This window comes from Dicentrarchus labrax, unplaced genomic scaffold (assembly GCF_905237075.1).
Source record: "Dicentrarchus labrax unplaced genomic scaffold, dlabrax2021, whole genome shotgun sequence".
NCBI classification, from domain to species: domain Eukaryota; kingdom Metazoa; phylum Chordata; class Actinopteri; family Moronidae; genus Dicentrarchus; species Dicentrarchus labrax.
Genome location: NW_026136702.1, coordinates 18,873,464 through 18,901,207, shown reverse-complemented (window position 1 = coordinate 18,901,207; position 27,744 = coordinate 18,873,464). Strand labels below are relative to the sequence as shown.

Genomic DNA, 27,744 nt, shown 5'->3' with positions numbered 1-27,744 from the left:
CAATTGAATCCGGAAACATTTTTGCATGAAATGTACAGTTTCTCTCAACTGAACACTCGGATTAGATGACATGTGTGTAACTTGACTCAGTATACAGCATTTGTTAAATACAATTCCCCCTTGTCTTCTTAAAACCTGCACCACTCAATAGACACCTAAACCATACACCTCGACTGTTACAGCACTGTCTAGAAAGAGGATTTGAACGGGTCAGTTGCATGACAGATGGGACAACGTGTCGATTGTCCCTTGCTCTTTTTGTTCCATCCAAGTGCCATGGGGAATATTGATGGAAATATTAGCAAGTCATGAACAGTACTGTTTGATGGCAAGACCACAACAGTGATACTGTCATGAGGGGTTTGATTCCCGCTGGCGTTGCCAATGATAAAGTGACACACTAGCTGATAATGGTTATTCAGAGCGTCCTATGAGTGGCACACTATAATAAGCTGCAGTTTCATCAACATTTTCAACACGCAGAGCCACAGAGAGATGATTTACAGTACAATAAATTCAGATTAATCAGGTTAAAAGGTAGATTATTAAAGTACAAGACATTTGACACATTATTTGTGGAACAGTGATCATAACTCGGTGCTCAGAAGGTGATTCCAGTGTTTTTATTCTCAGTGAATCACCTCAGTTGCATATAAAATATCAGTGTTAATAACATTGCCTTAAGATATTGCTGCTGTGAGTTTCAGGTAAACGGTAAAATGGCTCATTTAAATGTTCCAACAGTCATTGCTTACAGTAGACCTTTGTAGACTGTACATTAACTATTAACTATCCTCCTGGCAGCAAACCACCAAAGTCTAAGTTTCCTTTTTGATGGTGCTGTGGGTCGGTCACTTACAAAGTTAATCAAAGTGCCAAGTCAGTGTTTCTTTGAGTTGCCTGTGCAGGATATCCTTGTTCTCCTCAACTGAAAAAGCACATTTTGTAGGTCTTCCTTAGTTTTCAGTCACAAGGTTGCTCTCTGTGCTCTCCTTCAGTTTCCTGAACACTGGGCTTCCATGTTGTGTGGACTTCAAAGTACAAGGTTAGCAGAGTAAAAAAGAGAGTGCAAACTTATCTGATTTGGCTTGATCTCAAGGGAGGATCTTTGAAGTCTGAACGCAGTGTTTTGTGTCAGTCAAAATGTTGAGGAGTCAGAGGAAGCACAGAACAGCCAGTAAGTAAAGGGAGCAGCAGAAGTACATTGAGTCTGAGGGTTGGTTTGCAGGCTGCATTTCAAACCCTGAGAAAGTTCCAGCATTGTCTTTAGTAGACAGTGACTTTGAGTTGGCATAACCGTGCAGATAATGTAAAGCACTGAAGTATTATGGGTGTGGCCTTCATTAAATGTTTAATGACTTACTTACTTGGGGAAAAAATGAAACAAAAACCCACAAAATATATGTAATCATTTACTTTCAATTCACTGTGAAGTAAATCAATTATTTGTCCTTGTTTATTGTCTCACTGGAGTGGTGTTTTTTTTTTTTTTTTTAAATGAAGATTGGTTTTATCCTTTATGTATTTTTTTTTTTTGTGATGGTAGAAAGTATGACTCACAAGAAAACTGAAAAACACTGCAGCTGTGAATTATTAAGGGGTAAAATCAGATTACAGACAGGCTGAGGCAAAACATAAGTGCATGTTACAGTAAGAATTACATTTGAAGGTGTACTTTATAGATTTGGACATGTGAACGTCATCCAGTTAACATTATCACACACAAAGCCAGAGCCTGGGAATGCTGATGATAAGGATTACTTGTCAAACTCTTCAGCCTCTGCAGTTTTTATTCCATGGCAGTAGTGAAAAAAAAGGATTTAAACATTTACGGATGAACTGTCGTAATGAGGAAAGGAAGATGCAAGCCAACTGAAGTTAGCCCGATAACTTGGTTTAGTGATTATATCAGGTTGGTATTGAACGATGTTGTATCGTGATTGTCGTGCAGCAAACATTGTTTCTACACCAGCTTACATGAATCAGTTTCAGTGTCCCATGATTTTTTACTATGACAACAAACTCGTATCCTTCAAGGACATAAAATGTTGTTCATATGTAAACATTTATCACATTTCACTCTTATCAATAAATGTCTGAAGGAATGACTCCTCATGTGGTACCATTTCTGAAGATTGTCCACCCTACTGAGATCAAACTTATAGGACTGAATATGGAAATGAGTCATATTGGTGTGTTAAACACTTTATCAGGAAGCTGTACTAAATTTGAAAGTGATAGTAAATTACTAAAGCAGTGATTCTCAACCTTTTGAAATTTTGACAACTTAAAATCAGGCAGTGTCTGCTTGTGTTCATTTGAAGGATTTGTTGGAGAGCTGAAAGGTAAAAGTCGTGAAAAACCTAGTTTGATCTTTGAACCCTGTGGGAGGTTTCACAGGCTGTATTGAATTACTACATGGGCATACTTGTATTGAATCTGTGAAATTCTTTTGAAACCTCTTTCTATTCACACTTTCCAATAAGACACCATTGATTCAGTTTTATTTTTATAGTGCCAAATCATAACAGTTATAGTCATAAGTTATCTCAGTACACTTTTCATATAGAGCAGGTATAGACTGTACTCCTTATGGAATTATTTATACCGAACAGTTCCTACCATGAGCAAGCACTTGGCAACAGTGGCAAGGAAAAACTTCCGTTTTAAGAGGCCGAAACCTCAAGGAAAAAGAGGTGGGCACAGTCATGTTAGTAAGTTAATGGCCAGTTATAACTGATCTATAGAGCATTAGTAAATAGTTAACATTAATAAAGTCATTAGTTGCAACTAATGGACACTTTAAAGGGTGGCTTGTAAGAGTTTTAAATGTTGGAAAAAACTTTTAATTTCAAGCACACATTTCTTTTGACTGCTGCACTCTTATATATTTTTCAGGCTCCTGTCTTGTGATTCTGCTGCTGAGCATTGAGGTTCATTTATCCTGTTACATTCACTGTAAGTAGCTGTGAAAAGTGTAAACATAATATATGATCGCATTCGACGATAATAAATAAAAGTAATAAACAGAATTCTGGTTCTATATAAAGGTTGCCAGTACACTAAGATGTGCCCAAGGAAGTGAACCTGTAGTTCTGACGTTCCCTAATTGTTAGCTCTGCAAGTTAAATTAAACAAGATTTGATGCCCGATAGGATGTTACTACCTTCTAGGAAATACAACATGTGCTTCAAATTTTCTTTCCAACTAAATCACACAGGTTCAGTCGGTTTCATGCCAGAGAGGTTTCTGTCAGGCATTTGTTGGCCTTGTTTGTTTCTGTCTCACTGAACATTGACAAAACTTTGTCAGTTGCTCGCCCGGCATTGGACTCTTTAACCAAACACACAAAGCCTGATCTGTTTTCTTCTCCACGGCCCTGTAGTGAACAGTAACTGCTTCGCTCCACAATTCTCAGCCGCCTCATTTATTTTTACGAAGCTGGAGAGAGAGAGAGAGAGAGAGAGATGGAGAAGATTAAAGATGGAGAGAGGAGCAGCAAAAGATGAATGAATTGGGAGAAGAGGAGGCTTCACAGTGAAATTGAGAGTTACATAAAGAGAGATGGAGGCAGGGAGAAGATTAGAGGTTTGGAGAGGAAAGTGGTGAGACAAGTACTGAAACAGGGAACATTAAATGAAATAGGAAATGACAGTGACACACAGTAATAAGATAGGGAAACAGGGAGGGTGTGTGAGATGGAGGAAATGGGGTAAAGAGGCAGCACCCTATCCCAGTGAGGGAGAGTAAAGGAAATAGGAGAAAGGAAAGTAAACTTTTTTTTTTAACAACCCCTGCCAAAGACGGCCACTGAAATTTAAAATCTCCTCCAACTAAATTCATTATTCAGTAGCTTTTTAGTCAGTTTTGACAGATTGCCCACTCACTACTGCGACTAGTGGAGATGACAGGCTGACCTGTCGCAGCAGTAATTTAATGGGTATATTTTTGTCGTTCTTAAAGTTGTGTAGACGTATTTACCTAAGATTCAACCACATCAGATGAACAGCGCTGGAGATAAAGTTTTTGTTTTTAATTGTAGTTACAGTGCTACAATTTCTATTGTGATTTGACAAGTGAAGATAAACTTAAATACTGTGTAGGGCTTGAAGTAACAGTGATTTTCATTATCTATTTAATTTTTCATAGTTAATCGATTAGCCTACAAACTGTCAGAAAATAATAGTGGAAAATATCCATCACAATGTCCCAATTGCACATTGGAGGAGCTGGTACTGGGGAATCTTGACTGACATTTCTGTGGGCTGTAGTCCACATCCACATATACAACTAATAAACAGAGGACAGCAAAACTTAAAGGACCAGTGTGTAGGATTTAGTGGCGTCTAGCAGTGAAGTTACAGATTGTAACCAACTGAATACAGGTTGTGTGAAAGAGAAACGACGGTGGCTGCAAATGTGGTGTGACCCGCTCACTCTGCAGATATAAACAGCTCATTCTAAAGTAATGAAAATGCAGCAATTCTTATTACCAGGTGATTATACACCAATGAAAAAGATGTTGTCCCATTGGCCACTATCTATCTAAGTATCTAAAATCATTGGGAAAAAATACAGCTGACATTATGATCATGATCTTAACGATGACAGGAATGTTGCTCCGCCAGACTTATGTATAAGCTGCACTTTAGTAGGTAATAAAGTTATTAAGGTGTGCTTGTTGTATTGGTTTGAATATTAAGATGACTCAACCATCAGAAACAGCACTGGATTTACCTGCAGTGTGAGTGATAATGAAGACACAGCGTCTGAAAGATCTTCATGCCGTCAGCTCAGACAGTAAAACCTCTCCTGCAGTCACTGAGATTAAGATGAACCTCTTCTTCTTGGATCTGATGAAGGTAAAGCAGGTGTTGGTGAAACAGCGGACTGTATGTTGTTGTTTTTAATATGTTGTCACTCATTGCACACTAGCATTTCAGCCTTTGAGCAACCAATTGAGGTGGTTTAACGATGCCTCGTCATGTAAATCTGAACTGGTCAGGTTGTGGCCAGTTAGTCCCAAAGACTGATGTTCAATGCAATGATATGTGTTCCGTAGTTCTGCATTTCATCAGACAAATTACTTACTATAATGAATGACAACATGATACAACACAGTAGTAATTATAGAGCATATGTCTTCATAGGGGAAGTTTTAATTGTTGAAAATATTTTCCATTAATAAACATTTATATCTGCTTATAACCCATTGTTATAACCACAGTATGATGTGTTATAAACAATATATCTTGTGTGTGTGTATATATGTGTGTGTGTGTGTGTGTGTGTGTGTATGTATATATACTGCTTATAAATGATAAATGGGGTTTTCAAATAAACTGTGTGTGTGTAACAGATGAAATGAGGTGGAGACAATTTCCTGCATTGTTGTGATGCTGCTGTTTAATGTGCCCAAGGAAAGGTTTGCGGTTTGCCACATCTTGGGTTTTATTATTAAAGAAAAATAAATGAACGAGGGACAGAATGGGCAAAATGCCAATGTGGAAAGTGTCACCAAAGACACCAGTCTCACTCAGTGTCGGCTATACAGTCTAATCTTTATGGGACCGACCCTTAATGAGGACTTTTTCCATAAATATGGACATGTGGTCATTATAGTATAGATTATAGGTTTAAAATTGAGACTTCTGTCTAAACAAATACCTATATATATATATATATAGAGAGAGAGAGAGAGAGATAGCTGATTGAAGATTGATGGTGGGAAGAGAATTCTGGTTCTTCAAGAGTAAAACACATTTAGTCTTATCAGCATTATCAGCACATCTGTATTGGAGTAATGATATTGTTAATGTAGATTGTAAATAATAAAGAACCAAGCTCAGAAACTTGAGGTACAGGTCGTGTGTTGCTCGTGTTCTATCATATGAGGGCCATTTCTGAATCAACTGTAGGTGTTTGTCTCACAGTTACATGTTTTTTTTTTTCTTATTTTGTCTCTGTGTGTGAGCTCTGCATTAGGGGAAAGTCAGTGTCACTCACACATTAAAACACATATAAGCTTCAATCCAGGGGCTCTGTCAATCCAGGGATCTGTGCTCTAACTGTCTAACCACTGTACTAGATTATGCTGTTCCATCGAGTCCGTGCTTACGCTGCACTTTGGTGATAACAGTGTAGTTTGACTCCAGTCATGCAGACATCTCCCCTCCTGCACTGATGCTGATTAACATGTTGTGCAAACCATATTTTAGTTGTATAACAGTTTTGAATCCCCCTGTCGTATATATATTTATGTCAATCCCAAACTATAATCCATTGCTGGGCTCTCTTTGCTCTAGATTAAATGTCCTGTGGGTGTCTTCCAGGTGCTCAGTCATTCAGCTGACAGCTGCTTGTCAGCCAAAGTAAAAAACGTATACTGCAGTTTGCACTAGAACTGATGGTTTATGAAAGAATAATAATACAGAAGTAGTTTTATCCAGCAGTCTGGTCAAAGAGGTGTTCCCTGCAAGCACTGAGTACCTGGGAACACACATAAACACAGACACTCTCACACACACTCTGACACACACACACACACACATGCAAAAAGGAAAATGAACATCTGGGAGTGGAATCTGTTTAACTCCAGGGGTACAGGGGTAGGATGGGGATCCCAGCTGAAAAACGTTTCGCTCAGTATGACAACACACACACCAACGACTCTCTCTTCCCTCTGAATTTCTGGCTATCTTTTTAATTTTCCAGTACCTGCAGGGATTTGTATCCGTCAACATGTACGTACGTACATTTACGTAAACTGTCAGCGTTTATGATCCATCTGCGTTCTTTTCATTCGCATTCTTCTCACTTAACACATTTTACAACTTCTGACCATGAAACTTCTTTTGTTCTCCGTGATGATCATGTGAAAGACAGAAAAGTGAGCGGCAGCTGGGTCGATGTTGTTGGGTGGGGCGAACACCAGTGGAGAGGCCGCCGTTTCCATCAGGGGGTCTGTCGTGTGTCAGCTGTCACTGATTGGTGACTCTGTGCTTTTAGCTGGACAGGACCCATAATGGCCTTTTCATTTCCTCACAAACGCTCTTCAGACACACTGTCTCACTGACACATTTATTCTTATTTGAAGAATGCATGAAAACTCACACAGAGCTCAACTTAAACACTGTCACGCTCACTCTCTTCATAACAACAAAAAGCTGTTGTAACATCTGGTTAGAATTTGCTATCTCTGGATGTGTCTGCTCATTGCTCACAGTTTCTAAGTCCATTTTTAAAAAATCCTTGTGAAAGAACAAAATTCATTCAAGCTGAATGAATTTTGAGGAGAAACGCAACACCAATGGAAAACTAATCCTGTTGCTGTTTCACTTCTAGCTTAAAAAACCCTGGTTCATCAGTTTTATTGTTTTAGATGGTCACATCCTCTTTCATATCCTCCCTTTGCTCCTTCCTGCTCTGTGGGAGAGAATTAAAGAAGTCAATACATGATGTGTGAATACGCTGGTGTGAGAGATGTAGTATTGATCGAGTAATGTGGCTTCACACGCACACACACACACACCATACTCCAATGATTATTTTGCTGCCTTGCCAACAGAAGTGCTGAAGACTATATTTGAAACCGACTGTGTTGTGCATTAAGTCATCGTAATTACTATTATCTGCACCACTCACTCAAAAACATGCCACAGAATGTGTGATGTGTCTTTTTTCTTTCATGCAGCATTTCCTTTCTTGTTTCAAAGCACATTGCAGAATAAATTAAGAATTTGTGACATTTTCACATTTCTGTGTCAATTCAGCCCATTAGATTGCTCAGCTGGTAATTCATCAGCCCACACTCAAAGCTGTTAAAGTCTCTGTGCTGCATTTCCTGGGTAAAACGTTCGCAACTTGTTTGCAATAATCAGTCAAATCAGTCATTTCCAAGAAAAATAGACATAAAATTACCACTGTTGAATCACAGGTGGTCTCATGGAAGTGCAGAAACACTGCAGTAATAAACACCTTGCACAAATTAGAGTAAAAGTTATATATATATATTTTTAAAGGCACTTTACAAGTAAACCTGCTGTGTAACCCTAACCCTCCGACTGCCTTTTTCTCCCGCTCCTCCAGATCCAGCCCTTTGATAAGATCGCCGCTCGTGGCCTGCCGGACAACGTGGCTGACAGCCTGAATAAACTGGTGGTGGTGAAGCTGAACGGAGGCCTGGGCACCAGCATGGGATGCAAGGGCCCCAAGAGCTTGATCAGTGTCCGCAACGAGAACACCTTCCTGGACCTCACTGTGCAGCAGATCGAGGTATAGTAATCAGCAGTAAGCGTCTAGTTAACAAACAAAGTTGAGCTTTTATTTAATAAAACGGCAGATATTTCCCTCAGGAGATGGTGGAGACCAAAAACAGAGCAAAAAAGGAGAGCGAGTATTGGATTTACACTGAATGCTAATATTGCTGTGTGTCTGTTTGGTGTTCATATCAGCTTTATAAAGTGATAATATGTCGGTGTAGTCTTTTACCCTGTCACCAAACCTCTCTGGTGAAAACTAATTTTATTGAGGTATAAGAACCAAATTAACAGTTTATCTTAATTTTAGAAGAAAATTCAGGCAGCCGCAACACTTGAACTCTAACTTTCGTTGGTTCTTGGTAGTTCACACCATATTTCTTTTAGTTGGTTGTTTTTATTGTTTGCTCGTCACGAAACCTCCCTCCTCAGCTCGTGAATCAATCAGTGGATAATAGATTCACAGTCTACGAGTTTCTCTTTTCTCTCACAAGCACAGCTGACAGCCCTTCTCCTTTTATAAATCCCATTTCTACTGTGGCAGGATTGGTCGTAGTTGCCTAAGTCAGAGGTGTTGTGCACACAGCGGAGAATAGGTCAGTTGCCACACCAGCATACACAATGTGGCTGTGATGTCAGATTGGGTGGGACAGGGGAGCAGGAACTGATGTGTTTTCTGATGTAATACAATCCAATAGGCCGGTTTCACTGTTGGCTCTGCTGTAGTGATATTTGGATAGTGTCTCGTTCTGCTTTCTGTTTTCTCACAAGCGCAAGAGAGGAACTTTTCTTTATTACCTCAAGCTAGAAAAGTGCTGGAGAAATTTCAGAGAATTCAGGAGAAAAAAAAATCCAGCTACCTCTCCTTTTCATAAACACAAAATTACGAGCAGATGTCTTTTCTTCTGCCTTTCGCTCTATGATGCTGCATGCGTAGCATCCTCCGGGCACAAGCCTTTATTACTTTATGTATCTGAGGTGCCGGGGGAGAGACACATTTTTGTTGTGTTTTTTTTCTAGAGCTGGTTTTTTGAAAGGAGTTCAGTGTGATATCTTGGGGGAGTTGTAGTGAAAGAGGATCTGTTGGTGTGCAGGCGGGCAGGTCTGCGGGGTTGGCAGAGAAACAGAGAAGGCTCTGTGCTAGAGGAGAAGAGTGTGTGTGCGAACATGTGTATGGTGATTTGTGCCTGATCATACATCAAGACATGTCATGTACATTAAAAAAAAACTTTATTCTGTTCATCAGCCATACAGCTGATCGTTTGATTCATTTATTTGGTTCAAATCTCATTCGTGTCCCACAAATAATTAAAGAAGAATCGCACATTTAAGCGGCCTTTCCGGAGAAGTTTTGGAGAGTTAGTTACAGGTTAAAGTGAGGTTAAAGTTTTGAGACAGTTGTAAGCCTCAGTATAAGAAATCTGTCCAAGATGACGATGGCAGAGCCTTGGTGTGGACAGTATTGTGTAATTGAGTTTATATGGGGGATGTGTGGCTGCTTATTATTTGTGTGTGTGTGTTTCATAACAGCCTCATGGGACACTTCTCTCCTCCCAGCACACTGCTCTCTGTGTCCGAGTCACTGCTCTCCATTTTATGCTCAGGTCTGGTCAGATTACCTCCTGACTGAATCAGCCTATTTAGAAAGAGAGAAAATGGATCCCATGCACACATCGACCCATAACCGGTCCCTGTGTGAGAATGCCCCTCTCAGCCACCACACTACCTCAATGGGAATTTATTTTGGACCACTTCAGTGCAGAGACCTGTATAGTCACACTCAGAGCAGAAGTGGAAGATTGGGCAAAACTGGAATGGCGCCACCTGGCTGCTGGAGATTTACTGCTTTCACCTGAGTGACACTCTTGGTACCACATCTGTTAAGTTAGTTGATTAAGCAAGGTAGAGAGTTGTAGCTGCCACTCTGTTCTCTAAAGGGAACAATTCAAACTTAAACATGTCGTACAGGCTGTTTTCTGTATTTTTAGACTCAATGTATTTTAGACATAATTAACTGATTTGTTGAAATGAAAATTAATTGGTGGCAATTTTGATAATAAATCAGTTGTTTTTGTAATTTTCTTTAAAGCAAAAATTTCAAGAATTCACTGGCTGTGGCTCAACAAATGTGAATATTTTGCTGGTTTTCTTTCTCATAATATATTTTGGTTTTGGACTGCTGGACTAAACAAGACATTTCAAGAAGTCACATTGGGCTTTGGGAAAATGTTTAATTGTTCCCTATTCACTGACAATTTATAGACCAAAAGATACATTGTTTTAAATTGAGAAAACAGTTTGATTCCCAGCTTGTTGCATATCGTAAACCCCTCCCTCGCTTACTACATTCCCTCTCTATATTTTTATTACCACTATGAAATAAATAAATGCCTGAAAAAGATCTATCTTGGGCAATAACATGAACTGTTTGCTCAACACTGGGCAAAATGTTCAAGGCGGTTTGCTTACTTTCATGGTCATTGTCATCACCCTTGCCGCCTCCCCACACACCCACTGTCAACATCCTAGAAAGGAGGTTGTGAGTTAATAGTTTGCAGTTTGTTTGCATTGCATAATGATATATGTGAGGGCTTTAACATCCTGAAGTCTCATGACAGTTCCACCAAAACGTTTAGGAAAGTTATACGCCGTCTCATACTTGCAAATGAGAGGTCAGTGTTTATTTATGTAAAGCGAACGGCCAGCCAACAGCCATCCGGTTTATTAAAGGCAAGAAGATGTTCTCAGTTGAGTTTAATCATTCCTAGTTCTCGGTCACAGGCTGGAAATTCAACTCTTTAACATCGTCCTCACGTCAACTTCTCCCCACTGATTCATATCCTATTTCTCATCTTCCTCCTCTACTCACTTTAATTTTCTCTTATCTTTGTAGAAATTGCTTCCATCTCTCCCCAGGTGTTACTCCCTTCCTTTGTATTCACTCCAATCACTCAATGAAGATACAGAAACAACACTTTCTCTAGGGCTGCTGATCCAAGAATTCAAGTGTTTCTCGTTGTTGCACTCATTGTAAGTCGCTGTAGTGTCATCAAATCAAATGTAACCACTATAACTGTCAAATTTGTATGACTCTCAAGCATATATTTAGCAATATAAAGAAACATAGAAAGCATCTCTAATATATACATGAAAGAAAAAAAAGAACTTGTGCCATTTGTTGTAAGAATATTTTCCCTGTAGTGGCTTACATACAGGGGCCAGCCTAAAACCAACAAGGGTCGGCGCATTAGGCCTACGACAGGCAGGGCCTCTCTGGGGCTCATGCATAGTCGTTTGCATTTTGCACAATTTGTTCAGTCAGTCTTCCTTGAATAAATTATACCAAAGAACCAAATTGAAGGCATTTTAATAGTTTGTGTGTGTTCTTTTAACGTCCCACAGCACTTGAACAAGACTTACAACACAGATGTGCCCCTGGTCCTCATGAACTCCTTCAACACAGATGAAGACACGAAGAAGATCCTGCAGAAGTACACGCACCACCGTGTCAAGATACACACCTTTAACCAGAGCAGGTGAGAGAAACAGCCACAACACACGATAACACGTCAAGTAAAACTCACGTTGAGTAACAGTCCAAACACTCCGGACAAGCACTATGCTGATACACATTTACATAGGTGAGGTTATTTTTCTCTTACACAAGATATTAAACTGGAAAGGAGATTTAAGAAAATGGGTGTGCTAGAGTCCACAAAGCTCCGGCAGCAGTATTGAACCCAAATGCACCGACTGAACTCAGCTTCTTCTAATGATGAACTGGTCTATATTCAGTATCTGAGCAGCCAGCGGACAATTCCCTGCTGTGTGCCTCTTCTGAGTCTGACCAGCAGCATCCAGACAGGAAATGTCATGTAATGTATGGAGAAAGACATTAATATTTAATGCCTTGCTGTCTCCAATTTGTCAGTCAAGCGGAACTTGCTTTTTACTATCTCCCTTGAATTATTTAGAGCACTTGTATGTTATGTTTGCCAGAAGGAGTGCAGTACAAAGCACTTTTGGACAACAGCAGCAGCAGTGGTGGTGGTGGTGGGGATGGGTACTGTAGCTTTAGGATTTAATGTCAGCGCAGAGAAGGTGGTTGAATAGTTGAAATGTCAATCAATAAGAGAACAAAGAGAAGTCTGTGGCCGAGGTTGTGAGAGTAATTCATAAAAGGCGAATTAAATTCACTGCTCATCACACTATCTGGTGTTCCAGTTGATGAGGGAAAGCAATTTGCTTTACCCACCAGACAAATTCAAAAATTGTCCAACGGCTTTCATTTTTTTTTTTTTGTCACAAACAAAACTCCCAGGTTACCCGCCAAGGTGATGAGCGGAATAAATAAACCCAACAGCCCATTCAAAGGTCTAACACTGTTGTCATTTTGTGTTTGAATCTCTTTAAAACTTTTTCTTCAAACCAATTCCTGCAAAGATCCCCAAACATTTTGCAATAGTACTGGTTACTTGCTAACAGTACTTGTTTGCTCAACACTGGGCAAAATGTTCAAGGCAGTTTGCTCACTTTCATGGTCATGATGTTCACACACCCAACGCCAACATGCTAGAGCAACTAGACTAGAGCATTACTAGAGCAAGTTGCGAGTTAATTATTTTTTAAAATTGCATTATAATGTGTGTGTGTGTGTGTAGGCTTTGACATTTTGACAGTTCCACAGAAAGGTATGGGGCAGGTTTTACGCAGTCACACCCTCATTTTAAAGGACCAGTGTGTAGGATTTAGTGGCATCTAGCGGCGCAGTCGCAGATTACAACCAACAGAATATTGTTCGCTTTCCAGGCATGTAGTAGGAACTACGGTGGTCACGAAACACAGGCCTTATCTAGAGCCAGTGTTTAGTTTGTCCATTCTGGGCTACTCTAGAAACATGGCGGTTAAACATATCAGACTCTGTAGAAGAGGACTCGCTTCCTCTGTAGTTAAAAAGTCAGCTCGTTTGAAGGTAAAGAAAACACAATGAAAGCATACCTATTAATATTTCATTGGCATTTCTGCCAATAGATCCTCCTAAATTGTTACACACTGGACTTTTAACTCTTGCAAATGAGAGGTCAGAGTTAATTTACATAAAGGTCTCTAACACTGTGTCTGTCTTTGTTTTTTTCATTCAAACCAATTCCCGGAAAATATAGCCATAAAACCAGCTCCTTGTTTAAACTAACAAAACAATAAAGAATAGTATATTGTAACTCTAGGAGGAGGCATGAGAAAAAGCAAATTCAGCGCTTAGATAAATTATTGCTTCTGATACTGAAAAATCCAAGTGATTCTTTGATAAGATGTGTGTTCCTTTTCATGTGTACATTGGAAAGAATTACTGTTCCTTCTGAGGCAGAAATATTGGATCCAAGACAGGAAAAACAATTAAAATCTTTGAAGTCCATGAGCTCATATCAAAACCACTCATCTGAAACATCTTCCCAGAACAGTCAGCTAGAATTAAACCTTTGTTAAAAAGGCCTCCGTGCCTCCAATCTGCAGATCCTCTCACCTGACCAGCTCATCTGCACTCATCCTCAAACTGCCAGAAAACACAGCCAGCTCCCACTCAGTGCTGTTCCTCGCGATGAGGTTTGTTAACGCAACCTGACGCAGATCCTTCTTAGAAACCCTTTGATCAGTTAAATGCGTAAAGCGATGATGGCTTGTTGCCTCATCTGCCTTCTTGGAAAAAACGTATAAAGTTAACTTTCTGACGGTTTGGTTTGAAGTCCTACAGTGGAATGAAAAGAGGAAATTTCCACGGCACCTGGCATGCTACTTTTTGCAAAGTTACAATGGATTTACACTTTTTTTTTTCTCTCTTTGTGTTGTTTATCTACTTAACATGTGCTGTCTGAGGTTTACAGCTCTGCAGCAGGTGAGATAAGTGAGTTAATAATAATAATAATAAAGTTTTATAGCTACAAACCTAATCACATATGAGAGATAGAGACTTTTTATGTGCCAAAAGAAAGAGGAAAACTGTTCATGGAGTGTCATCAAAAACAAAATGACACTTGAATGTTATATTTTATCATTACAGTTAATAAGTATTTATTCAAGTATCCAATATTTCATGATACAGCATGACCTTTTCAGACATGTAGAGTGGTCTGCAGAAACTGACTTCTTATATTAACAATAGATCAAATAACTACATGTGTAACTTGTTGTGAAAAAACACACAGAAAAATGTCTCGACTTATTTAAATCAACTCTATTGCTCCATGCTCCTCCAATTCAAAGGAGGTAGGTAAGTTTTAGTGGCATGTAGTGGTGAAGTTGCCGATTGCAACCACTGAATACAGCTCAGCCTTCCAAGCACGTCAGAGAAACTTCTATGTAGCGGACTCTGTAGAAAGAAAATGGCTCTAATAATGAAATATAATATTGCATTTCTGCCAAGAGATCTTCCTAAATGTTAAACTCCGGACCTTCGACTCCGATGTTTGATTAATTTTACGCTAAAAACATTTTTGGGATGGATACGATACAGTGAGTTATTAGATATTTGTGTTTATAAACCAACAATATCAAAAAAAAAGGGAACATGAAACACACAAATACCTGATTTCATTGTGGACTTTTTTCCTCTTTTCAGGTACCCTCGCATCAATAAAGAGTCCCTCCTCCCTGTGTCCACGAACTTGAGCATGAATGGGCAAAATACAGAAGGCTGGTACCCTCCAGGACACGGCGACATCTACGCCAGCTTCTACAACTCGGGCCTGCTGGACCAGCTGATCGTGCAGGGCAAGGAGTACATCTTCGTGTCCAACATTGACAACCTGGGAGCCACGGTCGACCTCCACATCCTGCACCACCTGGTCAGCCAGCCCAACGGCAAGCGTTGCGAGTTTATCATGGAGGTGACGGATAAGACGCGTGCAGACGTCAAGGTATGTGGAGGAGGACCAGGTCTTTGTAGATTTTTTTCCTATGTTAGTCATATTTTCTGTACTCAGTGGTGTTGTATACATTACATTTGTCTGGGAAAACAGGGAATGTTTGTGTTGAGCTTTAAAGTCAATCATTTACACACATCGAATGTGTCTATAATAGCTTATTCTAATCCTCAGGGTGGCACTCTGATCCAGTATGACGGAAAACTGCGTCTGCTGGAGATCGCCCAGGTCCCCAAGGCCCATGTGGACGAATTCAAATCAGTTTCAAAGTTCAAGATCTTCAACACCAACAACCTGTGGATCTCTCTGGCTGCCATCAAGAGGCTGCAGGAACAGAAAGCAATGGACTTAGAGATTATAGTCAACCCCAAGGTGAGTGAAAAGGGGACTGGGAAATAACACAAACCGCACACACACTAATGAATGAGGCATAGGCAACACCAAATAACAGAACAGTTCAGATTTTTATTACAGATAATAGTTGTTGCTCAGTTTTATGATTCTAAAGCCAAAGGATGTGTTATGAAAGTATCCACTGACAAAATCAAAACAAGAAAACAAACTGAGGGAAAGATATATAAATATAATAAAGGCAAAGAGAATTATATAATATAATCCCACCCTGTTTATGGTTGGGACAGTCATTTTCTTCCAACAATTATTATAATGATTTTTTGCTGGGACGAGGGAATAAGAAGAAGAGTTTCTGAAGTACAGTAAGGTTTAACAGCCGAGGATGATTAGTAAAGGATTTGGTCCTACATTAGTGGTAAAGACTCTGTGTCAAACAAATGGGTAAAGTTTCAGAACACAAAGAAGAACTGAGGCTTAAAGTTATTTCTTCTGAGTGACTTCAGTCCCATATGGCCGTCATTATTGTGAAAATATGTTCACAGCTACATTACAAAAATATTGGTGACTAAGCCTGATGAACACAGTTTTATAACAGCATCCATCAGGACAACAAACATGAGCCTTCACTTAGTTATGTCAACAACTAAATAAATCTTCTAGTACAGAGGTTTTCAAACCGCGAGGCATGCCTCCCCGGGCGTCGACATGAGGCAAAAGATACTGCGAGGTGAAAGGGACAGGTTCTTATCGGTGTTCTCAGAACAACAGGAAGTTAGTTATTGTAGTTTGGCCCCATGATGTGGCCTGATCACCAACAGTGGCTGTGAAACACAGCTCATGGAGGCAATTAAGGTTCTTTAAATCCCTTAGTGCCCATTTGCTGCAATTTGCCAGAATGTTTTTACTCTCAGAGACAAGAGAGACTCAAATCTGAACACGCTGAACCCGCAGACACATATTTTAAATTCAGTTGGACTTATACTTCCCACAGATGTCCAAGAATAAATGCCCATAAATCCACTTAGAAATCATAGGAGATGCTCTTTTTAACTCCAGAACTTGCCTGAGTATCATTATGTTTTTAAGTTTCCTGCAGCGGTAAAGTAATCCAGTGACACGTGTGAGTACATCCACGGTTCCATTACAAACAGGAACTGCTAATGGAGAATTCGGCATACCTTTTGTGAAAATGTAAACAAATACAGGCTTAAAAAAACCCAGGCTTAAGCTGTAGCCCACAGCTAACTCACTGAGTCTATGGCAACAATATACTTCCTGTTAATCCCCCACATTGTGGGAACTGTAGTTTAGAATTAAGAGCAAATGGGGGGTGTTTGGAGGGCACGGTTGTCTCTGTTTTTGTCTGCCTCAGTACCTCAGTCATTTTTATAATATAAGGAATACTTTCAGTCTCCTGAGTTGTGCTGTCTTGCAATATGCTCCAGTCTTTATGCTTCCTCCTCTTCATTCCCTCTCGATGAATTATGGAGCCCATCGGAGTGAAATGACTCATAAATGTCCTCGTAATAGCCCGCTGTTGGATCATCCATGTATGAGCCTGAAGCCTTGAGGGGGCTGATTCAAAGAAGGACCACACCAGGACGTCTGAGTGTGCAATAGTTCAGATGAAACAATTGACTTCAATAATGGTCAATAATCAGCCCACCTCCCAGAATAATTTCATCCATCCTGTTTTACCGCGTCCACCCTGTCGTGTGAGAAAACATATCTGTGCAGAGCAGGGAGATAATGTGCACCTCTTTCCTCTACAGAGACCACCGCCTCTAAATAAACCACGCTTTCAGAGGAAACCCATATTTTAAATCCTCTCTGTGCTCCTGCCGTCCTGCACTGCTCAACTTTTTTTGAGCCGTTTGTTGTCACGTGAGGGTTTTGCATACAAAGAAGAGAAAAGGAGATTCAAACCAATCCAGTTTTCTGGTCACCTCTCTGGTGGCTCATCTGCCCTACTTGGACGGCAGTTTAAGCTGTGTGTGGGATGGCATGAGAGAGACAACAGATATTAAAGTTTTACTTCCTTCACAGATATTTTACTTCAAAGGCCACTTCTGTGAGCTGCCTCTCATTTTACTTTGTCTACTGAGCTGCTTTGTCCAGCTCTGATTCCCTCAAGTCTGCATACAGTTCATTTTCACACACATTTCTTTTTAAAGAAGCAAAGAGTTGTTGAAAGAAATTAAGATTGTGAGGCAGCAATAACTGAGCTGCTTGGATTAACATGAAGGAAAGGTTTGAGTAAATGCTTAATCAGTTGAGTTAATCTGTGTGGAATGGTCTGATTAGTTCAAGCATCATTTTGAGGTTCAGTGTCTTCCCTGCACATGTTTCTCCTTTATTGCCCTCCAAGCTCTTGGTGACAGGGCGGTCCTGTTAAAAGCAGTGCAGCAAACAAATTTGAGTTGATGTGACTTGATGTTATTTTGGTTATGTGCCTCTGCCCCCCACCCCCAGTGGAAAAGCACCACCTCAGGGTATGCAAATCTGCCACCAGCCATAGTTTCACTACTGAACCTCAGCCTGATTCCTAATTATTGCTTTTCTTGGCATATAGATGTAATTTTCCAGCTCTTGGCTACAGAATCGCACACCGTGACATAGCAAGTGTTATGCAACCGGTGATAACTGTGCAGAGCAGTGTGGATTTACATAAGTGTTTTGGTCCTATCTAGGTAAGAGTGCAGCACTTTTAAACCTGCAGAGTTCATATTATACTGCACTGTAGCCCCATACATGTTAAAACTGTGTGCACTTGTGATTGTGAGAGACACTTAAGATAAAAGCATGTTATATAACCCCTTCTGATAGTTATAGACTAGAGACCCAGATCATTATATTATCACATGTTGTCCTGTGAAACCTTTCAGAGTCTAATTTTAGTTTCATCAAACTCACCTCTGTGGTTTCAGGAAACATTAGTCTGAGAGTCTCCAGCCAACTCTGTGAGACTGGCACAGTGGTCCTTTGTGCTAAATGCCAATATACTCACAATATGTGATAGGTGTAAGGTTTACCATGTCCACCATCTTAGGTTATCTTGTTAGCACGCTAACATTTGCTGATTAGGACCAAACGCAAAGGAGAGCTGAACGTCATGAGTTTTCTGGGTATTTTAAGATTTTGACCTGATGGTGGTGATAGAGGAAGAACTTTCATTGCATCCAGTAATAGTTGAGATATTTTAGTCTGGACCGAAGTGTTGGACAGACACACAGACATTGCCATCCCTCCAGCCATGCTCACGGCCAGAACTACCTGCTGATGTAACTGAAACTGTAACATTTGACTTTTTTTTTAATCAAACGAGACGACAAATAGTCACAGATGTTGTGCTAAAATATTTGGAAGCTGGTGCAAAACAACCTCCCATTTAAATCAGAATCAGAATCAGAAATACTTTAATAATCCCAGGGGGAACTTATTTTCGTTACAACACTCCAGATATACAAACAACATATATATATACAATATTCAGCACAAAAAATATAAATATATATATATATATATACAAGATCAAATGTACAGTATTAATGTGCATAAGTGCAAAAGAATGATTGTCTATGTTTTGAGTCAGAATTACAGAGGGGGGGTGTCTGACTCTCTGAGGGAGGCGTTGTAGAGATTGATGACCACAGGCAGTTGTTTCACCTAAATGTTCAGTTGGCTTTTGGTAGAAATATGGGCTGTTTGTTCTGTAGTGTGTTATTTTGCCTGTGTGCAGTGAGAGATGCAGAGAACAGGAACCTCCCCTTGGCGATATGAATCAGAGCATTAATTGCAAACACTTCTTGTTCTTCGCGCTGCTGCAAACACGCAGGCAAAGACATTTTAAAGAATTTAGTTACTTTTCCACAGCAAGCCGACACGTCTCCTCTCTTCTTTTGATTCTTCTCAGACGCTCGACGGCGGGCAGAACGTTGTCCAGCTGGAGACTGCAGTCGGCGCAGCCATCAAATGCTTCGACAACGCCCTGGGCATCAACGTACCTCGCAGCCGCTTCCTGCCTGTCAAGACCACATCAGACCTGCTGCTGGTTATGTCCAACCTGTACAGCCTGGAGGCCGGCTCTCTGACTATGAGCCCCAAGAGAGAGTTCCCGACGACGCCGCATGTCAAACTGGGCAGCTCCTTCACCAAGGTCATTATCATAGCAGTGGGGAAAGAACATGTCTGCTGTCCTTATTTTGGATTGCATGAAAAGTCCTGTAAAGATTTAAGGTGCTATGTGGACCTTTTTCAAAAGCGTCACTGGTTCAATAGTAAAACTAAACATCTTACATTAAAGGTTTATTTCCCCCAAATCACAAAAAATACAATGTAAAGTCATGTACCACTTCCCCCCATCCAGCAATACAGGTAGTTTCAGTTTTATCTAATGGAGGTGAAATTCTATACAAACAATAGAGAGGTAAGGTTTAAGTATTCCTCTTTATCTTTTACAGTATGCTTTCGTTGTCCAAAAGTGACATGAGAAATAAATAAATAAGAAACTTGTTTCATAGAAAAGAAAATGGATAACTAAATCATAGATAAAATCTAAACTATTTTCTTAATTGTTTCTATATTCCTCCTCCACCTTTCTGATTTATTTACTGTATTCATTTATCTGTTCATTTCCTGTGTCACTTTTGGGCTCTGATGCAGTGTTGGAGTTTTTCTTCACCTTACAGAAGAGGATAAAGATCTTGGGCGTCATTTTTGTGTTGCTGCCTCACTTTGCTGTAAAGTCCCCACATTACAACATTTCCCTCTAAACCCAACTGATTTCTATCTTATTTAGTCCAATCTGGTGACACAGTTCTGATTTTATTATGGTAATTATCTCAAACTGTGTGGTAAGTAATTACATCATACTAATGCGTTACACTTCTGGGCACCAATTTTCCAGATTGTTGTTATTTCCCATCGTTGGAATAACTCTTATATAGCTCTTTACTAGACTTCAAAACATGATTCAGTAGGTTTAAATGTTTTTCCAAAGGATCCACAGGGCTGAAATTCCCTCCTATGTCCGTCTGTGTACAGGTTCAGGAGTATGTGAACCGCTTCGAGAGCATCCCCGACATGCTGGAGCTCGACCACCTCACGGTGTCCGGAGACGTCACCTTTGGGAAAAACGTTTCACTGAAGGTAAACATCTGCACTCAAATGAAGTTTTATTGGAAATAAAATCTTCAGTCGCGTCGTGAAAGAAACCCAACATTCCTGTAAACGCATGGAAAATAAAACTGGGTCATAAAGGGTTTACCAACAAATTAAATTTGTATTTGCTCTAAATGTGCTGAAGTCTCTTCGGTTGAGCGTGATAACCCAGAAAGACCATTTGCATTATTTATCCTGGTGCCCACACTGATGGCACAGGATGCTGGAGATACATGGTGTATTAGAAAGGCCCCAAACCACGGGTGTTCTCTGACTTGCAGCTTTATTAGTTTCCATACTTGTTGTGTTGTTTGTGAGACACTCAGGGGCAGCTCCAGCTGCATTTTACTGACCCTTCTCTCTAAAGAAGTTTAATCCTGAGAGATTACAATGTGCTCTCAATGTGCATTTTAACCAGGGATGGAAAAAGCACTGGGAGACTGAGGGACGCCCATGAAAGATGACCTGTGGCCCTTTACTGCCCTCATCCCCTCTCCGCCCTTTCCTATCAATTAGGCTACAAAATAAAGTGCGTTTACATGTCAACGTATACCCCAGCAGCACAGCATCATGCCACAGAGCCTTTATATCCAAACCAACCATAAATTCTGTTTCTGTGGGCGTCACTTTGCAGCCTGTACACACATCAGTTATAAACATACTGCCCTCCTATGGCTGCAGACACACCAGCAGCTTCTTCTCTGCTGCAGATTTGACTCCTGTCTTTTGATTCATTCTTGGTTTATCATGTGACTTTTATTTTGTAATGTAATGGAAAATTCAAATAGAATTATAGATAATAAACGACTTTTAAAAACTTCCACACCTAAATTTAAGGACGTAACGCGTTCGGTGTCAAAGTCTTTGACAGTGACGGGTCCCGTTGGCAGGTGGCTGTCATTGATTTATTGCTTTAATTAAATCCTGGTCTGAACATGTCTTCCTGTCATCCTTCTCTCTTTCTGACAGACAAAAACTAAACGTATTGCTCTTCCTCCTTACAGGGCACCGTCATCATCATTGCCAACCACGGAGATCGGATTGATATTCCAGCTGGCTCCATGCTGGAAAACAAAATCGTATCTGGCAATCTCCGCATCATGGACCACTAGCGCCTTTTTCAACACACACACACACACACACACACACACACACACACACACACACACACACACACACACACACACACACACACAACCCACCCTCATCATGTGACCTAGTTGGCTTTATCCCAGTCATGTGACCTGTTTGTCATGTTTACCCGACACCAACAGATTGTGAAAGGAAGTGTCTTTCCCCTAAAGGCTCTGTGTGATTGCATGTGAATGCTGCTCTGCAGTTTATGGTTGGGAGTGCTTGAAGCTGGGAGATACTGCCCTCTACAGGCTGTTGATCATATGAAATAATAGTATTAATAATGAGCTACTCATAGCTGTTACTTTAAACAATGACCTATAACCATGATAGAAAGACAACACATCAGATTTTATTTTTTATTCTTCATTAACTGTAGGGATGTTGACTGTTTCTTGGCCTGAAAATAAAACCTGCCAAAGTAGACTCAAAACAGATAGGGATACTGTTATGATAATATTAATAGGGATACTAACAGGACTACACAGAAGAACAAACCGGATACTTTTTTCCTCATCTTCATCGTCAGTGTGCTCTTACAGCACTGTGTACTTACACAGAGGGGTAAAGTCACTGTTTCCGAAGTTATGGAAGAGTTTAGACAATTTATTTCAAGCCCAAAGACACCAATTTGTGACTCAACATGGTTCCACAATTCAGCAGGGACAAGAAATGTTCAGCTGAGATAATGTGCAGTGTGGGGGGTGTAGCAGCAAAAGGTGTACTTAGGTCTATTTAACCTGCATTAAATAGTTTTGGGTGGGGGGTGGGGTTGGGGGGTTTAGCCTGTCAACACAATAATGACATATCATCACCTTTCAGTTATGTTTGCAAATACAGACACAGAGCAACATTATCATTCATTTGGAGTTGTGTTTCTGGACACCTGATGCATTTTAGCTCTCTTTTTGGTCTCAACCAGCTCCTGAGGAAAATACAGAATATGCTGCTCAATGATCCAGTATGTTCACCAGCTAGTCGCTGACTTTATGTGCGATTCCATTAATCTGCTTTTATGTACATTTTAAAAAAAAAGATGAAATATAAAGTTTATGGCTGGCTGAGGTGGAAAGGTTGGTGTATCAATAAGAGCAACGTGCAATGGAAAACCAGGGCAGATAAATCATGACACACAGGAAAACAAAAATGTTAACGTTCTTCAAATTAATACATGAAACAAACACAAATGCCATATTTTCCACATGGTTTTCGTTCCACTGCAGAATTAGTGCCAGTGGATGGAAACGGACATTAATTCACTTGGTATTTGCGAAACATGATTTTTGTCTGTGAGTTTGGAGCTGGGCAAGTAGCAAATAGTGGGCTTATCAGGCCTTTTTTGCTGTTAACATCTGCTTCCTGCATCTGAAAATCACGATGATGAGAGCGTTGAGACTAAACCAAAAGAAGGAAACAATGAGCTGAAAGAAGCTACAACTCTAAATCCCCAGATTTGGAGAATTCAGTTCATACTGTATGAATTTGTGGAACCATGCCGTGTCTGTAGAGAAACGTCCATGCTCAGAAATAAAATGCAAACTTTTTTCCGGAGCAATAACAACTGTGACGTCCACAGAGTAGAGCGTAGGATATATTTACTCCTCCAGTGTCCAGGCTAACTGTGTCTATTTGTGCCATAGAGGAGAAACTAACACGTTCCAACCTCTGTCCCCGACTGTTTGGTGCCCTTAAACTTCTCCATGATATTTCTGGATGAGGACTGCAATGATCCATATCCAGGCACGATCACAATGCCATGAAATCACATGTAATAACTGCAGTTATACCGGTACAAAGCGGAGGTCTTTATTTATGATGTAGATGATGAAAAATTTCAACAATGTTGTGCATTATTTTTGTTTTTAATCCAGTATGTTTGATCACATTTTGCCCTTAATGTCGTATGAAACATCATGCCTCCATTTCGGTGTCAAACGTCGCCTCTGTCCACCTCCTCCTTCAGCATTAACTCTTCACACGGAGACAGAAGGTGCGATACTTTCTGCAGATTCAGACGGTTGACGTTTTTTTGAAACATGTACGCAAAGTTTCAGTGTGAGAATACTTGAGACATGTCCGACACGCGCGGTCCAGAAGCCTGAAAGCAATAAGTGTTGATCTGTGACGGTGGCGAGGTCTCAGCCCAGCCCAGTTCTGCCTCCTCAGAGCTGAATAAAGTGCAATATGAAATGAGGAGCATGTGTCGTCTGTTGTGTCTGTGCACCCACAATCGCTTCATTAAAACAAACACCCACTGGTGCTGTCACAAGGGGCAAGAGAGTTAACCAGAGTTATTATAGTTTAGTAGTTTTCATTAGTTTTCATTTTTATTTCGTTTTTGTTTTCAATTCAGTTTTCATTTAGTTTCCACTGTGGGTCTTCTCATTTTAGTATTTGTATTTGTCAGGGGCGAGATTCAGGAAGTTCAGAATAGGTACTACAATACAAACACACAGTCACATCCCAGTCTCAGTAATGCACCAGTGGCTCCCTGTGCTCGGTCTCTTGATAAATCTGACAAAGATATATATATTTTTTATTTTTATTTTATTTTAGTTAACTAAAATGTTGTTTCACAGTTTTAGTTTTAGTTAACTGTAATAACTTTGCTCCACACTTAAAAATCTGGTTAACTACCCTACCTTCGTTCAAGAGCAGCTTTTTTAGACTTAACTACGCTTCAGTAACCTTTCAGTTTTAATATCTGTGTCTGGCAGTTTGACAGCATCCCTTCTCAATAAAATACTCTTCACTTCTCATTGATATTCCCTCTCTTTCATAAAGTAGTCTAGTTGATTGTGTTAGCAGGGCATTAGCCTCACATACCGGCCTATTGATCCTGTTGGTAACATTGTAATAAAAGCTGAATACAGGTTCTTCTGTTTGTTTGCCATTTTGGGAAATACGTTTGCTTTCTTGCAGAGACTCGATTAACAGCTGAGAAATAGTCCTAACACATAACCCTCTGCACAATGGCAAACTGTCGTTTTACAGATTAAAACAACAACATATGACGTGTTGATGAGCTTTAGAGCGGCCGGTAGGCTGATTGTTTTCCCTTTGGAGCCAGGCTAGCTGTTTCCCTCTGTCCTGTTTTCCCCATCTTTGTGCTAAGCTAAGCTAACCTTATGTTGACTTTAACTTCATATTAAATAAACATATATGACATTTCATTTGATCTCAATAATTCCTCCTAAAAATAACAATCCGAAGCGCATCGGTCATTTCAGTGTCTGTGTGTTCAACTGTATGTTTATTGTTTTTATAACCTCGGAAATAAGCACTTTATTTTATTTGATAGACAAACAATGTAAGGCTAAGGAGGAAACAGTAAGTGTTTGAAGTGAAGGAAGGCAGAGAATGTCATCCTTCAGCTTTGGTGAACTTGTGAAGGTTAATTTATTCTGCACACAGAATTGAAGCACGCGTTGAATGTCACACTGGGATCCGTCTCTTGATGTGTCACAAACTATCAGAGCCGCTCGCTGTCAGTTCAAGACCTGCAAACCAGACAGGTGACATGATATTGTGCAGTCGCAGGTTTAACTTTAACTCAGGTATCACACTGCTCTGCACATTAAACAGAAACTCTTTTGTGGTATCTGAAGGCTTATAAATTTAAATTACATTCTGTTATAAGTTCAAATGATACATGTCAACATATGTAGTGTTAGTAGTACATGAGGTTAAATGACTAATTCTTACTATAGAATGTTTATGGCTTTACAATAGCCTCTGGCCTCAACTGTTTGTGGCTTAATCCTCTACTGTTTGTGGTTGAAGGGCCTTTGACCTTTACTTGATAACCCCCACCTCCCCTCATCATCTTAAACATTTGGATTGGAACCAGTTGTTTCTTTTGATCTTTTGGAGTAAAACTGACCTATATAAACCTGTGTTCAAGGTGAATTAGAGAGAGCTGTTCATTCGGCAGGATGCTCTCCAAGCTCCCGGGGCTTGAAATGATGCTGTATCATCAATTCATCTTCACATCATCGCTACTTAATATACCACACTTTCTTAACCATAAACGCTGGACCAAAACAGGTTTGTATCTCCAGGTTTCTGGTGTGTAATAATGTCTAATGTGTGCCAAGTGGAAGCTCTTCGATCGATTTTCAGTTTTATTAATGCAATTATTTTTGAAATACAACTTCAGTTCTCTACATCAAGGGGGGAAAAGACCATTTTCAAACAGAACTTCCCACCCTATCCAACCACAAGAGAGGTTAACCAAAATAGCAAAATGGCTTGCTTAGAAATAAACATAATTCTGACGACACAAAAACATAACCTACATGAGGAAATATTTTCCTGTCTTCTTATATTCATCCTATATGACTTGTTTTCATATGCAGCAGCTTCTCTTTCAATTCCTGAGAAGAAATACTGTCCAATCAGAGTCATTGTCGGGGTCCAGTCCATCACTGACTGTGGAAAAGATACTGTAACTGTAACCTATAACTTTTAAATTAATATTTTTAAGACACGGTGGATTTTGGGGCAGATGAAAACACTCGCTTTTAAGGCCCAGTGTTATAATACCGTTACTTGAAATGTATTGTGGTTATTACAGAGGCTGATTTCAGATCTGGTTAACAAGGTTCAGATTCTTCTACCAGATTTCAAACAACAAACACACAGATATTTACAGCCTGATAATGCGTCATTCACTAAAACATTCACATGTAGAAGATAATACTCACAATCCTGTTATTGATGTCTATCAGAACTACCTGAAGGTTCAGATATTTTCTTTTCTGAAAGAATCTGGAAATGTTTGTTCCAGATGCCTCTTCTCCCGCCCCATTGTTCCCAAGATGGTGTTTGTGGGATCAGGTCAACAGAGACCGCAGTACCCAGGTTTATCATAATGAAGGAACATTTGAGCCGGCACATTCATTGATGTGTTTTAATTGTTTTTGGACAACAATAAGGCCCAGAGGGTTTAAGATGCATCAGATTTTTTTCAGGCAATATTTAAATTCATCTTTGGTGTTGGATCACAAGTTAATTAAGGGATTCAGAATCCTGTTTCTTCATATAATTATCTTTAATTAAATTAATGCTTTCCACTGTTAGGTTTTGCTTACAATCTTTTTGTTTTTCCACTGAAGTCTTTATATTTATTTTATTTATTACAGTGTTGATGTGTTTTTAATAGTTTTTGACAACAATAAGTCTCTATGGCCCAGAGGGTTTAAGATATACCTGTTCAATTCATTAGTGTTGTTTTATGGATCTGTTGACAAAAAGAAAACAAATCACCAATGGTGGAAAGTAACTAAGTACATCTACTCAAATACTGTAGTAAAGTGATTACTTTGAGAGAAATATTTTACTTTTCATTGACACCCTACTTACACACTCAAAATTTTTACTTCTAAAATTAAAATTGTACATACAAAACAAAATATGATCAGTTTATAAAACGTGATCCTTTATTACAGGTTAAAATACCCAAAGTACATAAAGTAGGTACAATTAGCTGCACCTTGACTGACATTTACTATAGCTTACATATTAATATGTCAATAATAATGATCCAATAATATAGTATAACCCTGAGAGTGTTTGTGAGTGGAACATTTAGTTGCTGACATTGATTCTTTTTTACTTCACTGAATATCTCCAGACTAACTTCAGTTGAGTGTTGTAAAAATCTAATCTGTGTGTCCGCGCGTGTGTGTGTGTGTATATGTGAGAGATGGAGCCACGGACGTACACAACAAGGTGTGGTGAGATCTGTAATTATACTCGAAACATCTGTGTAATGAAGACAAACCAGTTCTCTCTGTGGATTTCCAGCTCTCTGCTGGTAGGAGGTTGACACTTTGATGTTACAATATGTGCTGACAACTAACACATATACTGGCAACATACACAACTGCTGACAGTAAGGCAGTTATGCGTATGCACGT

The 27,744-nt window shown here is 39.7% G+C and overlaps 1 protein-coding gene across 4 annotated transcripts in view; it reads left to right on the top strand.

Moving 5' to 3' along the window:
• The window catches only part of ugp2b (UDP-glucose pyrophosphorylase 2b), a 33,928-nt gene extending 9,911 nt beyond the window's left edge, over window positions 1-24,017 (top strand). For all 4 annotated transcript variants that reach the window (XM_051420674.1, XM_051420682.1, XM_051420688.1 and 1 more), the window contains exons 4-10: window positions 8,089-8,274; window positions 11,661-11,794; window positions 14,872-15,169; window positions 15,350-15,547; window positions 19,443-19,685; window positions 20,573-20,677; window positions 21,694-24,017. In XM_051420674.1, the coding sequence (XP_051276634.1) occupies window positions 8,089-8,274; window positions 11,661-11,794; window positions 14,872-15,169; window positions 15,350-15,547; window positions 19,443-19,685; window positions 20,573-20,677; window positions 21,694-21,801 (1,272 nt within the window). In that variant the 3' untranslated portion in view covers window positions 21,802-24,017. The remainder of the gene's footprint in view (window positions 1-8,088; window positions 8,275-11,660; window positions 11,795-14,871; window positions 15,170-15,349; window positions 15,548-19,442; window positions 19,686-20,572; window positions 20,678-21,693) is intronic.
• The last annotated feature ends 3,727 nt before the right edge of the window (window positions 24,018-27,744 follow it).